This window comes from Macaca mulatta, chromosome 10 (assembly GCF_049350105.2).
Source record: "Macaca mulatta isolate MMU2019108-1 chromosome 10, T2T-MMU8v2.0, whole genome shotgun sequence".
In the NCBI taxonomy this organism is placed as follows: domain Eukaryota; kingdom Metazoa; phylum Chordata; class Mammalia; order Primates; family Cercopithecidae; genus Macaca; species Macaca mulatta.
Genome location: NC_133415.1, coordinates 24984376 through 24997587, shown reverse-complemented (window position 1 = coordinate 24997587; position 13212 = coordinate 24984376). Strand labels below are relative to the sequence as shown.

General features: G+C 49.3%; 1 protein-coding gene and 1 long non-coding RNA gene across 22 annotated transcripts in view; one reads left to right on the top strand and one right to left on the bottom strand.

Moving 5' to 3' along the window:
* The window catches only part of TPST2 (tyrosylprotein sulfotransferase 2), a 63030-nt gene that overhangs the window by 34824 nt on the left and 14994 nt on the right, over window positions 1-13212 (bottom strand). For 5 of the 21 annotated variants that reach the window (XM_077950268.1, XM_077950280.1, XM_077950275.1 and 2 more), the window contains exon 2: window positions 5656-5818. The exons of 7 other annotated variants lie outside the window; for them this stretch is intronic. Coding sequence is in view for 2 of the 14 variants with exons in the window: in XM_077950266.1 (XP_077806392.1) it covers window positions 5656-5818; window positions 8503-8548 (209 nt within the window). In the remaining 12 variants the exon portion in view is untranslated. Of the gene's footprint in view, window positions 1-3646; window positions 3800-5655; window positions 5819-8502; window positions 8610-13212 lie in introns of those variants that run through there. 9 more of the 21 variants (XM_077950278.1, XM_077950266.1, XM_077950267.1 and 6 more) reach the window with 4 other exon arrangements.
* Window positions 2694-6122, top strand: LOC144331869 (uncharacterized). The gene is made up of 2 exons (XR_013399437.1): window positions 2694-3598; window positions 5575-6122. It is a non-coding gene; the product is annotated as an uncharacterized LOC144331869 (long non-coding RNA).

Genomic DNA, 13212 nt, shown 5'->3' with positions numbered 1-13212 from the left:
GTGGCCTCAGAGAAAGCCTGGGCAAGCTCAGAAAGGAGAGTGTGGCCAAGGTCACACAGTAAGTTAATGGCACAGCCAGGCCTGAACACCTGGCTGGGTTCTTCCCATGCACCCAGAGGCCTTCTCTGCTGGCATCATGCTGGCTTGCTCTTCTAACAAGATTAGGTGTGACGGCCTCCTGGTTAAAGTGTGGCTCTGGAGTCAGGCTACAGATGCTGGCTACAGAGCTACATGACCTTGGGCAAAAGACACTTAACCTCTGTGGGCATCAGTTTCCTCCTTTGTAAAATGAGAATCATATTACAGCAGTGCCCTATGACTGTTGTAAGGATTAAATAAGATACTGCATGTGAAGCACTCAGTTTCACGCCTAGCAAACAGCAGGTACTCTAGGTCCTATTATCATTATTACTATTATTAGTATCTGGAATCTAGCAATCTCATGGAGAGTCCTTTGTAGGACATGGAATGCTATCCCAGCAGGCACAGGAAGGAAAATTTAGGCTTAGGTACTAGGGAGCCATGGCAGGTGTTTGAGCAGTGGGTGAGCAGCACGACTTTGAAGCTGCATAGGGCTGGCAGCCAGTCCAGTACCCACCCACAGGGGACATCTCTGCCAAGGTCCTTCCTCGCCAGCTCCAAATCCCTGGCAGTCCTCCCAGTGCTGCTGGACAAAGCCAGAGCACAACTCCCACAGGCTTCACCCCCTGACATCTCCAGCCTTGTCTGCTTCCTGGGTGCCAGCCGGGCTGGTGAACACCAAGCAGTCAACAAGCTGGGGGACTTGAAGCAGCTCACACAGCCTCAATCCACAGATACAAAGACCAGGAGGCCCAGAGGCCCGGCAGGGGTCACAGGATGGTAGAGGAGAAACTGTTCCTACTTTAGAGTCATGAAGGCAAGCCTAGCTCCTCCTTTGCTGTGTGACCTTGGGCAAGTCCCTTTCCCTCTCTGAGCTCCAGTCTGCCCATATGCAAGAAGGTCTTATCTGCTTCTGTATGCTTAGGGGCTGCTGGAGAGATGCAACACAATAAAACAACAATGGTGTCCTTTGGTGGCACCCCCACCATGAGCCAGACACCATGCTGAACGCTCCAGGTGTGTAACTTCACTAAATCCTCACAGCTGTACAAGCCAGTCCATGTACCTTTCTACTTTTAAGATGCACTTAATTGCTCAACTCACAGGTATAATTGCCATATTAAAAACTGGAGAGAGAAGGCATCAGTCTCTTTGGAATAAAAGATCCAATCCCATGTTCTTCCCCCTTTCCTGAGAGGTAACTGCTATTGATTAGTTTGGAGGGGAGCCATCCACACTTGCTTTTTCTTTTTTCTTTTTTTTTTTTTTTTGAGACTGACTCTCACCCTGTCACCCAGGCTGGAGGGCAATGGGGCTATCTCAGTTCACAGCAAACTCCGCCTCCCAAGTTTAAGCAATTCTCCTGCCTCAGTTTCCCAAGTAGCTGGGATTACAGACATGCGCCACCATGCCCAGCTAATTTTGTACTTTTAGTAGAGACAGGGTTTTACCATGTTGGTCAGGCTGGTCGCAAACTCTCGACCTCAAGTGATGTGCCCGCCTCAGCCTCCCAAAGTGCTGGGACCAGGGGAGATTTTGCCATTCAGGGAACCACTGGTAATGTCCAGAGATAGTTTTGGTTGTTACAGTTAGGGATCATCTCATGGGTGGAGCCCACGGATGCTGCTAAACATCTTACAATGCCCAGGTAGCCCCCAGCACAAAGAATCATCCAGTCCCAAATGTCAGTCATGCCAAGGTTAAGAAGCCCTGGATTCTACATAGCCTCCTGAAACGGGCTGGGTTCACTCAACACGAGGTCTTTCCGTGTCAGCATGTTTGCACTACCATCCAGTAAACATTGCTTGAACACCTACTGTGTTCTAGCACCAGGGCCAAATCAGTAAACAAGACAAAGCCCCAGCTTCCAGAGGGCACTGATATCCTTGCAGAAGACAAGACACATCAACGTGCAGCACCTTGATGGACCTCCCTCCCACCCTCCCTCCCTCTTTTTTTTTTTTTTTTTTGAGACGGAGTCTCACTCTGTCGCCCAGGCTGGGGTGCAGTGGCATGATCTCAGCTCACTGCAAGCTCCGCCTCCCAGGTTCACACCATTCTCCTGCCTCAGCCTCCCAAGTAGCTGGGACTACAGGCACCTGCCACCATGCCTGGCTAATTTTTTTGTATTTTTTAGTAGAGACGGGGTTTCACCATGTTAGCCAGGATGGTCTTGATCTCCTGACCTTGTAATCCGCCCGCCTTGGCCTCCTAAAGTGCTGGGATTACAGGCGTAAGCCACCGCGCCCGGCTCTCCCTCCCTCTTCTTAATTGTTCCAGAGCATCCCAGCAGGAACAGCCCACCGTTCAGTTAGCCAAGGCCTTCTGACAGACATGTAAGCTGCTTTCGTCTTCTTGCAATGGCATACCCTCACAAAGGACCCTGCCTCCTTGTGCCCATGCATGAAAGGTGCCCTAGGGCCTTACCAGGGTCTTGCAAGCAGCAAGGCCACCTGGGAGCCTGCTAGTCCCATGCCTTAGAAGGTACCGAACCGGCATTTTAACCAGACCCCAGGCGTTTCCATGCACAGTACGATTTGAGAAGCACAGCTCTAGGTAGCTAGCTATAGGGGGTTGGCGGCCTCAGGGGCCACTCTCCCTTTATATTTCAGCAGATACTGCCGAAGTGCCCTCCCAAAGACCCTCCTGCCAGCCGTCTGCATGTTCCCCTTCTGCACCAACTTCGTGTTGCCGGAGGTTGCCGTTTTTGCCAAGCTGATGATTCCTCCCATTTTCCAGCTATGGAGACTGAGGCTGAAGGAGGTATCTAGGCCTCTCCCAGTTCTGACTTTTAGGAGCTAGCCACAGCCTGCGTGTCTTCATACCAGCTTCCTGATGAACCACTCTCGCTCTCAGCAGCTGCTTGGAGCAGGAAGGAGGAAAGATTACAGCTCACCCAGCAGAGGAAGCAGAGTTCCTGAGGGAGGCAGCAGGCTTCGTGGGCTGGAAATCTGTGAGCGCCACTGGCGAGGCTGTTCCTGTGCCCCTTCGTGGCCAGTCATGCAGGACGGAGGACCAGACTGGGCACAGCACAAGCCTTGCCCTGTCATGAATAACAGGTAACGCCGGAGGGCTAAGCAGAGGAGGGAAAGTGCTCCCGGGCCAAGAAACCAGATGAGACTCCAACTTTGCTCTCACCAGTTGCACATCTTAGCCTCAGTTTCCTCCCTGTAAAAATGACCTGTAAAGTCAGCATTACTCATCTGAATTCTGCCTCTGTGGAGCTGTGTGACCCTGGGAAAGCTGCTTCACCTCTCTGAGCCTCCACTTTCTCAGCAGTGAAATGAGGACATAACACACAGAGTGGAGAGGGGAAGCCATCTGCAAACAGAGAATACTGTCCGCACAGCCCCCACTGAGACTGCATCATGCCACCTCCAAAACACCCAGCCCAGGAAGATCTGTCACCTGTGGGCATCTCTGATCTTTCCTGAGCTCTAGCTGCCACATGGGCCAGGCCGTGCAAAGCTGGCAGCCCCCAGAGAAGGAGAGCCACTTGCTCTAGGTGACACAGCTGGTAAGTAGTAGCGCACAGAGCCAAGCAGCAAGAGATGAGGTTTCAAACCTGAGAGCGGTACAGGAAGCAGCCAGGGTGGAGGCGAGGGTGCGGCTCGAGCTGGCAGGTGTCTGGAGTGGTGACCACCAGGAGCTGGCAGACCTTTGGTGGCCAAGGTCTCTTTCCTGCTGGCTTTTAGCTGGGAGGCGCCTTTGAAGGATCAGTCAGCCTTGCTATGGGCCTGCCTCTCCAAAAGGCTCCTCCCTCTTCTGAATCCATTCTTGTTGCTCACCTGTGGACTGGCAGCGGGCACCTCCTCTCTGGGGAATCAGGGCTTCTCTTGGCAGCTGTGGCTCAGGTCTCCCAGGCCACGCAGTCTCCCTGTGGCCAGACTTGCCCTGTTCTCTGGAATCCCCTCTTGTCATGTTGGCCAGAGGATGTCAGCCCCTGCCTAAAACCTTCCACAGAATTCTAGCTCCTTCCTGTAGTCTGTAACAGCGCCACCCAATAGACATACAGTGTGAGACACACTTCAAATTCTGTTTTCCAGTAGCTACGTTACAGAAGTAAATTTAATAACATTTTTATTTAACTTAATATATATAAAATATTATCATTAATCAATATAAACATTACTGAGATAGTTTATAGTCTTTTTTTTTTTTTTTTTTTAAGTACTCAGTCTTTGAAACCCGGGGTATAATTTCTACTTTCAGCACATCTCAATTTGGATGCTAAATTCTCGGTAGAAATAGCTAATCTGTACAGAGATTTCATAAAATTGATAGTTGAACAAAGTACATCCACATACCCAAATGGTTGCACACACTCTTAAAAGTTTTCTAAGAATGGGAATGAGTATCTGTTCTGAAATTAAAATAGATAAAGACTTGAAATTCAGTTCCTTAGCCACAGTAGCCACATTTCAAGGGCTCTGCAGCCACATGTGGTTCGTGGTTCCCTTGGTGGGCATGAAGGTTAATAAACTCCTGGCCAGGCGCGGTGGCTCGCGCCTGTAATCCCAGCACTTTCCTGGGAGGCCGAGGCAGGTGGATTACCTGAGGTCAGGAGTTCGAGACCACCCTGGCCAACGTGGTGAAACCCTGTCTCTATTAAAAATACAAAAATTCGGCTGGGCGCGGTGGTTCATGCCTGCAATCCCAGCACTTTGGGAGGCTGAGGCAGGCGGATCATGAGGTCAAGAGATCGAGACCATCCTGGCCAACATAGTGAAACCCCGTCTCTACTAAAAATACAAAAATTAGCCAGGCATGGTGACACGCGCCTGTAATCCCAGCTACTTGGGAGGCTGAGGCAGGTGAATCACTTGAACCCAGGAGGCAGAGGTTGCAGTGAGCTGAGATCACGCCACTGCACTCCAAACTGGCGACAGAGCGAGACTCTGTCTCAAAAAAAAAAAAAAAAAGAAAAGAAAAGAAAAAAAACTACAAAAATTAGCTGGGCGTGGTGGCAGGTGCCTGTAATCCCAGCTGCTCAGGAGGCTGAGGCAGGAGAATCACTTGAACCTGGGAGGCGGAGGTTGCAGTGGGCCGAGATTGAGCCACTGTGCTCCAGCCTGGGTGACAGAGTAAGACTCCGTCTCAAAGTAAGTAAATAAATAAATAAACCAACAAACAAACTCCTTAAGGCCAGGACAACACTCCCAATCCCTCTGCTCTCCCCTCTTCCCCCGCTCACATCGAATTGTAATTGTTCATTTTGGAGTTTCTCAGTCTCTGCACTACAGACATTTGGACCAGATCACTCTTTATGGCAGTGTGGGGTGGGGCTGTCCCATGCATTGTAAGATGTTTAGCAGCATTCCCGGCCCCTGCCAAGGAGATGCCACTAGCATCCCCTCCCCGAGTCCTGACAACCAAAAATGTCCCCAGGCATTGCCAACTGTCCCCTGGGGGTGCAGTCTTCTCCATTAAGAACACTGATCTACTGCGGGGTGAGAGAGGGGTGACACTAAGCCAATTCTTTCCATCTCCCAGGTACCTGTCCAGTGCCTGATACACAAAGGTGCCTAAGCCTGAACCTGAACAGAAGAGGCTTACTCCACCCTGAGGACTCACCTCTTCCAGGAAGCCTTCCACAATGCCTTAGCCCAGTTAGTGTTTCTGCTGGGCTCCCACAGCCCGCTGCGCTCACCGCTGGCACAGTCCCCTCCAAGGGTAGGAAATGGGCCTTGCTCACTGTGTATTTTCAAGGCCTGCCCCGGAAGTTGGTAATACAGACCTGAGAAACAGGGACGACTTAGGCTGAAAGCCATGCAAGGCCAGTTTTACCCATTTTAATTCAGGGCCTCCTCATCCCAGCAAAGGTGATAATATCAGCGACAGTTCCATTTATACACCAGGCAATGAGCTAATATCCACAGGATTTAGAGAGGGAAACTGAGCCCCACACAGGTGAAGCTTGTCCTGGATTCCAGTGACCTCGAGGCTTAAAATTCCTGGTTCCTCCTCTTATGGATCAAATGAAGTCATGCATGAAAAAAGACATTTGTAATACATATCAAATAAATATTATGCCTGCAACATATAAAGAGTTCTGTGAAATCAATAAAAACAAAAGGACAGGCAACACAATAGAAAAATGGGAATGTCTGAAGACATACTTCATAAAAGAGGTTATCTAAGTGGTCAATAAGCATATGAAAGGTGCTCAAACTCAAATCCATCGGGGGAAAAAAAGGAAATTTAAAGTACATTGTGGGATCATTACATAACTAACTAAAAAGAGAAAAGGATACCAAGAGTTGGCAAGGATGTAATGCAACCAGAACTCTCATACTCTGCTGGCGGGATGGAAACCTGGTACAACCCCTTTGGAAAACTCTGGCTTACCTGAGACAAAGACTGAATGTGCACCTTCTCTACAACCCAGTAATTCTACTGCTGATTACACATCATGAGAAATGCATTCAACTGTTCACCAAAGGGCACATATCAAAATGTTCCCGGTGGCACGATCGTAACTGCCCCCAACTGGACACTATCCAAATGCCCATTGGCAATAGAGTGGATAAATAAGTAAATATAAATACATAGATATATACTACACAGCCAGGAGAAAGAACAAACCAGAACCTCAGGCAATAATAACACCTGTGATGCATGAAAGAAGTCGGCACAAGAGAGACCATAAAATATGGTTCTGTCAGAGGCACTGGAACCACAGCGACTCCATCTCTCCAATATGGGCTAGGTAAATGAGGCTGAGACCTGCTGGGCTGCATTCCCAAGAGGTCAGGCATTCTTAGTCACAAAGACAGGAAGGCAGCAGGACTGGTTTCATAAGATACAGGTCATAAAGACCCCGCTAATAAAACAGGATGCAATAAAGAAGCCGGACAAAACCCGCCAAAACCAAGATGGCAACAAAAGTGACCTCTGGTCATCCTCACTGCTCATTATAGGCCAATTATAATGCATGAGCATGCTAAAAGACACTCCCACCACCAGTGCCATGACAGTTTAGAAATGCCATAGCAATGCCAGAAGTTACCCTGTATGGTCTAAAAAGGTGAGGAACCCTCAGTTCCGGGAACTGCCCACTCCTTTCCCCTTATTTAGCATACGATCAAGAAATAACCATAAATATAGCCAACCAGCAGTCCGCTGGGCTGCTCTGTCTATGCAGTAGCCATTCTACTGTTTGTTTACTTCCTTAGTAAACTTGCTTTCATGTTATGAATTCACCCTGAATTCTTTCTTTCTTTTTTTTGAGATGGAGTCTTGCTCTGTTGCCCAGGCTGGAGTGCAGTGGTGCAATCTTGGCTCACTGCAAGCTCCGCCTCCTGGGTTCATGCCATTCTCCTGCCTCAGCCTCCCGAGTAGCTGGGACTACAGGCACCCGCCACCATGCCCGGCTAATTTTTTGTATTTTTAGTAGAGACGGGGTTTCACCGTGTTAGCCAGGATGGTCTCGATCTCCTGACCTCATGATCTGCCCGCCTCGGCCTCCCGAAGTGCTGGGATTACAGGCATGAGCCACTGTGCCCGGCCTCACCCTGAATTTTTTCTTGCACAATGTCTAAGAACCCTCTCTTGGGGTCTGGATCGGGACCCCGTTCCAGTAATAGTTCCATGGATATAAAGTACAAAAGCAGGTGAAATTCTAGGGGGAGATATCAGGATGGTGGTTACCCCTGGTGGGGGAGGGGTAACTGGAGGGGGAGCAAGGTGTCCTGGGGCAGGGAGGGGCGCTGTGTACATTCAGCTGTTGACCTAGGTGCTGATCACATGGACATACTTGTCTTTTGAAAATTCATTGAGCTGTATGTTTATGAAGTATGCACTTTTCTGTAACATGTTAGACTTGAATAAAAATAGTCTTAAAGAATCACACTTTCAGCAAGCTTGGTGGCTCACACCTGTAATTCCAGTACTTTGGGAGGCTGAGGCAAGAGGATCACTTCAAGGCCAAAAGCTGGAGGCTGCAGTGAGCCATGGTTACACCCCTGCACTCCAGCCTGGGCAACAGAGACTTTTGTCTCCTAAAAAAAGAAAATTAATGGCCTGGCACGGTGGCTCATGCCTGTAATCCCAGCACTTTGGGAGGCCAAGGCGGGAGGTTCACCTGAGGTCAGGAGTTTAAGACCAGCCTAGCCAATATGGTAAAATCCTGTTTCTACTAAAAAATACAAAAATTAGCCGGGCATGGTCATGGGTACCTGTAATCCCAGCTACTCAGGAGACTGAAGCAGGGAGAACTGCTTGAACCTGGGAGGCGGAGGTTGCAGTGGGCCGAGATCGTGCCACTGCACTCCAGCCTGGGTGACGGAGCAAGACTCTGTCTTGGAAAAAAGAAAGAAAAAAGAAAGAAAGAAAATTAATTAAAGAATCACACTTTGTCAAATGCTGAGGAATGGTGTTGCTGGCTGGGGCATGCTACCCGCCCCACTCCACCCCACACACCTTTCTCGGCTGCTGCAGAGGAACACACAAGACTCTTCTCATTCATTCAATCAACACTTGCAGGACGGTGCTCTCCCAGGGCTCGGCTCGGTGCCAGCTGCCAGGAACTTAAAGGGGAATTGAGCTTCAGCCTCTGATCATGCCACCCACACCCCAGCTCCTGGCACAGACACTTCCCAGACCCACACTCAATAAATAAGCAGCCAGGCCACGGTGGCTTTTGATCAGATGCCAAGGAGGTGATGTCTGCTTGTCTTCCTCTTTCTCTACAATCCATGAAAAAGTTTACAGGGTTTTTTTCTTATGCGGGGCCAAACCCAGCCATTCTGGCACAGGTGTCAGGAGGTCACACTCGGCTACTTGTCTTTGACCTAGATTGGGCCAAACGTCCATCTTTGAAGCAACACTGCAACCTGGGAATGAAATGCTGTGATTGGCTAGGCCTAGGTTACATGCCCTCTCTCCTCCCTCCAGCCCAGGAGATATTAGCACCCCTGGATGCTCCCCACAGGCTGACATCTCCTGAATTGTCATCTCCAGCCCAAATCTCTCTCCTCACTTAGACGTAGGTGCCCATTCTCTTCCTCCCTAAATCTGGTCCTTTCTCCAGCATACCCCACCTGCGGCTGGTAGCAGCTCCATCCTTTCATGCTCATGCCAAAAACCTTGAAGGCAGCTTTGATTCTTCTTTCTCACCCTAATCCAATCCAGCAGCAAATCCTGTTAACTTCACCTTTAAAACAGAGCCAGAATCCGCCATTTCTCACCACCCGCACTGCCAGGCGTTTGTTTCAGGCGTTCACTTCTTACCGCTCTGGTCCAAGCCACCTCATCACCAGCTTCCCTGATTCTGCCCTTGTCTTATCAGTTGATTTTCAGCAAGCAGCCACAGTGACCTTAGGAAAACGGAAGTCAGGCCATTTGCTCCTGACTTCTCCTTTGCTCCGCACCCTCCCATGGCTCCTACTTTACTCAGGAAAAACCAGTCCTCATTTGCCTTACAGGTTTGGCCCTGTCCCTTACCTTTCTGCCCCCAACCCCACTGGTCCCTGCCTCTTCTCCAGCCACGGTGGCCCCCTTGCTGTCCCTCAAACACACAAGCACACTCCCTCCTCTGGGCCAGTGCCCTGGCTGTGCCCGCTGCCTGGATGCCCTTTCCGCAAACATCCACTTGGCTCACTCTCTCACCCTCCTGTTCTCTCTCACATCTCACCTCTTCAAGGTCTCTTCTGATCAACCAGTTAATGCTGCAACCTGCCCCACCAACACAGCACTCCAGAAGCCCTCACCCTGTGTGATTTTTCTCCCCCAGCACTCACCGCCTTCTAACACATCATATGATATTACATATTCTGCATTCATTGTCTGGGGGCCTTGAATGCTCTGCTTACCGAGCACTGCAGCTCAGTAGGTGCTCAATTAATATTTACTGGATAGAGCTGTCACTCTGCACCCCTTCTCCTGAGGACACAGAATCCTGACTGGCCCCTCTCAGCATAGCAACCGTGAAATGGCCAGTTCTCCACTAGTCCGTCACTTGGATTCCTGACAGCATTTCAAACTCAAGACAATCAACCTGAACTCATAATGGGATCTCCTGAGCTTGGTTTCTCTTCCAGGCTTGCCTGTTGGAACAAGCCAGAAACCCAAGATCATGGTGAACCTCTTCCTCCCCATGAAGCCCTGATCCAATCACCACTGAGTCCTGTGCATTTACATGAACCCCTGATCCAATCACCACTGAGCCCTGTGCATTTACATGAACCCCTGATCCAATCACCACTGAGCCCTGTGCATTTACATGAACCCCTGATCCAATCACCACTGAGTCTGGTGCGTTACACTCATGACCCCCAGGATCCAGCTGTTTCTCTCCATCACCAGCAGCCCAGTCCAAGTCCCCATTGTCCTCCACCTGATCACGCTTCCACCCCTGCCTGTCCCCATATGGTGGCATGTCACCCCCTGCCTTCACTACACTTCCAAAGCTTCCCACTGTCTTCAGGATGCAATTTCTTCACGTGGCTTAGAGGGGTGTCATGATCAGACCCCTTCTCCAGCCCAATGGACTTTCTATCAGCTCCAAGGGTGCCATGCATCCCTGGTTTTCTTATTTTCATTCTCAGTCACCTTCGACCCCTGGTGCAGACATATAACCTAGGCCTGGCCAATCACAGCATTTCATTCCCAGGCTGCAGTGTTGGTTCAAAGACGGACGTTTGACACAATCTAGGTCAATGAAACTCAACTGGAGACTTTTACAGAATTCTGTGGGGAGGCTAAGCAAGTAGGGTACAGGGCTGGAGGTGTGGGGGCCATCTCTAGTCACCACCTGCAAAGCCTGCGTGAGAGCAAAGCCAACCTAGGAAGGTGGAGCCAAGAGATGGAGACATAAATCCCTGAAAGTAGTTGAGTCCTTGGATCTAGCCATACCTGAGGCTCACTTCTTACATAATTCAATAAATTTACCTTTTTGCTCAATGCTATGGTTTCTGCCTCTCAAGGGTCCTAGCTAACAGGTATATCCATACCCTCTTCCCATCTTATCTTGGGCTGCTTGTTATGTCCTCAGCTCAAGTATCCCCTTCTCCAGGAAGCCTTCCCTGAATACCCCGACTAGATTAAGCTCTACCCTCCCATGTCTCACAGTCCTCTCTGTCTACCACTCACCATTCTGTATGGTAAATGCTGTTTGCCCTTCTGTTTCCCATATTCCACTGTGAGTGCTCACGGGCTGGGAGGCACCGCAGTCTGGTGGGTTTTTTTCTTCTCTTTCTTTTTTCCTACACTTATCACAGAGCCTGACACTGAGAGGCATTCATATTTTACTTTTTGAGATCATTTTGCTCATAGTAAGTTTCCTCAGATATCAGGGAGTAGTGAAAAAGGAATGGGTTTTGCAGAAAGATGCACCTGAGTTTGAATTCCCCACCTATCAGCTTTGTGACCTCAGGTAAATCACTTAACCTCTCTGGGCCTCATTTTTCTCATCTGTGAACTGGGAGAGCAGCTAAGTACATGGAAGGGCTTTACTACCATATTAGAGTCCAGTTAAGTGTTTAATTAATGATAGTTCCTGGCTCTACTTTCTTTCTCCAGGGACTGCTCAAGCAATCCTCCCACCTCAGGCCCCAAAGTAGAGAGGACCACAGGTACACACCACCACGCCGGCTAATTTTGTTTATTTTTTGTCAAGATGAGGTCTCTCTATGTTGTCCAGGCTGGTCTCAAACTCCTGGGCTAAAGCGATCCACCCTCCTCGGCCTCCCAAAGTGCTAAGATGACAGGTGTGAGCCATGGCGCCTGGCCTAGTTCCACCGTCTTATCTGAAGGCTTGGGTGATGGCCCGGGCCAGTCACCAACTCTGACTTCCGCCCCAACAATGTGGATGTGAGTTTCCACACAAGATGTGACTCTAGAGTATCTTTATTAACATGTCAGAAAGTTTTCTGACGTTTTTGCTTATGAAGTCTTCAGCTAACTTCCCTCTTCCCCTGGCCCCAACTGCCGTTTATGGCTTTTCTGATTGCATGACTTTCCACTTCTTTGTTGTGGAGGTTTTGCAATGGCTCACAGCCAAAAAGTGAAAAGGCTTGACCAAGAACAAAGCGAGCAAGAAATAAATACTTGCTGGATGTAATGTTCCTCAACAAGATGGCCTCAACCTTTTTTTTTTGTGGTTCATCCAGGAAGCATGAGGCCTTTATCCAGGTAATATTTTGGGCATATTACTAGGGGCAGCAGTTGGCTCTAGGTGGGGGTTTTAAGAGCAGAATTTGTCAGCCCCAGTTCTGGGGTAGCGCATAGTAGGAATCCAGTTTCCTGAGCATTTGCCTGCTCCTCTGTTTCCTTCCTAGACAGACTGTGATACCTTCTTCCTTTTCACTTACTCCTAGAAGCAGGAAGAACCGGAAGAATTGCAAAGGCTTTAAGAGCTGCTCAGAGTATGAACACTTAAACAATCACGGGGAGAAACCCGTAAGAGAGAAGGGGCATGATCTCATGGTTCACTGTTTTGGGGGGCAGATTCACAGTTGGGGAACAGCCTTTTCCTAATGGTGCAGGGCTTTGGGGGACCTGGGTATTATGGAAAACATTTCCATCTGCAGACTTTCCTGGCCATTACCAGGAAGCAAAATGCCATGGGAAGAGTCCCTTAACTTCTCTGAGCCTCAGTTTCCTCATCTGTAAAATGGGTGAACAACAAAATCTTTGTTACTATGAATTACTGAGCAATTCTATGCATTAGGTGCCACATAACGATTATCTGTCACCCACAAAATCATCACTATTATGATCCCTGTTGCACAGATGAGGAAACTGAGGACCAGAGAGAAGTGTCTGGCCCAAGGTCTCAAAGCTCATGCATAAGCCAGCTGGAGTTCTAACTCAAGTGTGTCTGACTTGAGAGTTGCTATCATCCCACAACAACAGGCCTCCTCTTGATGCCTGCCTTCCGGGTCACTGTGAGGTTCCAACGCCATCACACACGCAAAAGATAAAGATACTCCCTGAGGCACCTGTTGGCTCAGGAACCAGCAAGCCATAGGTACTGGGGAGGCGACTGGCTAGAAACAAATACAAGTCCTTTGGATCTTCATTGTCTGCTTTTCTCCTGGGCTCCCCTCGTGCCCAGTCATAAGTAGAGAGGGTCCCAGAGAACAGAACTGAGGAAAAGGCAACAGTGAGTAACTGCATCCTTGCAATGAA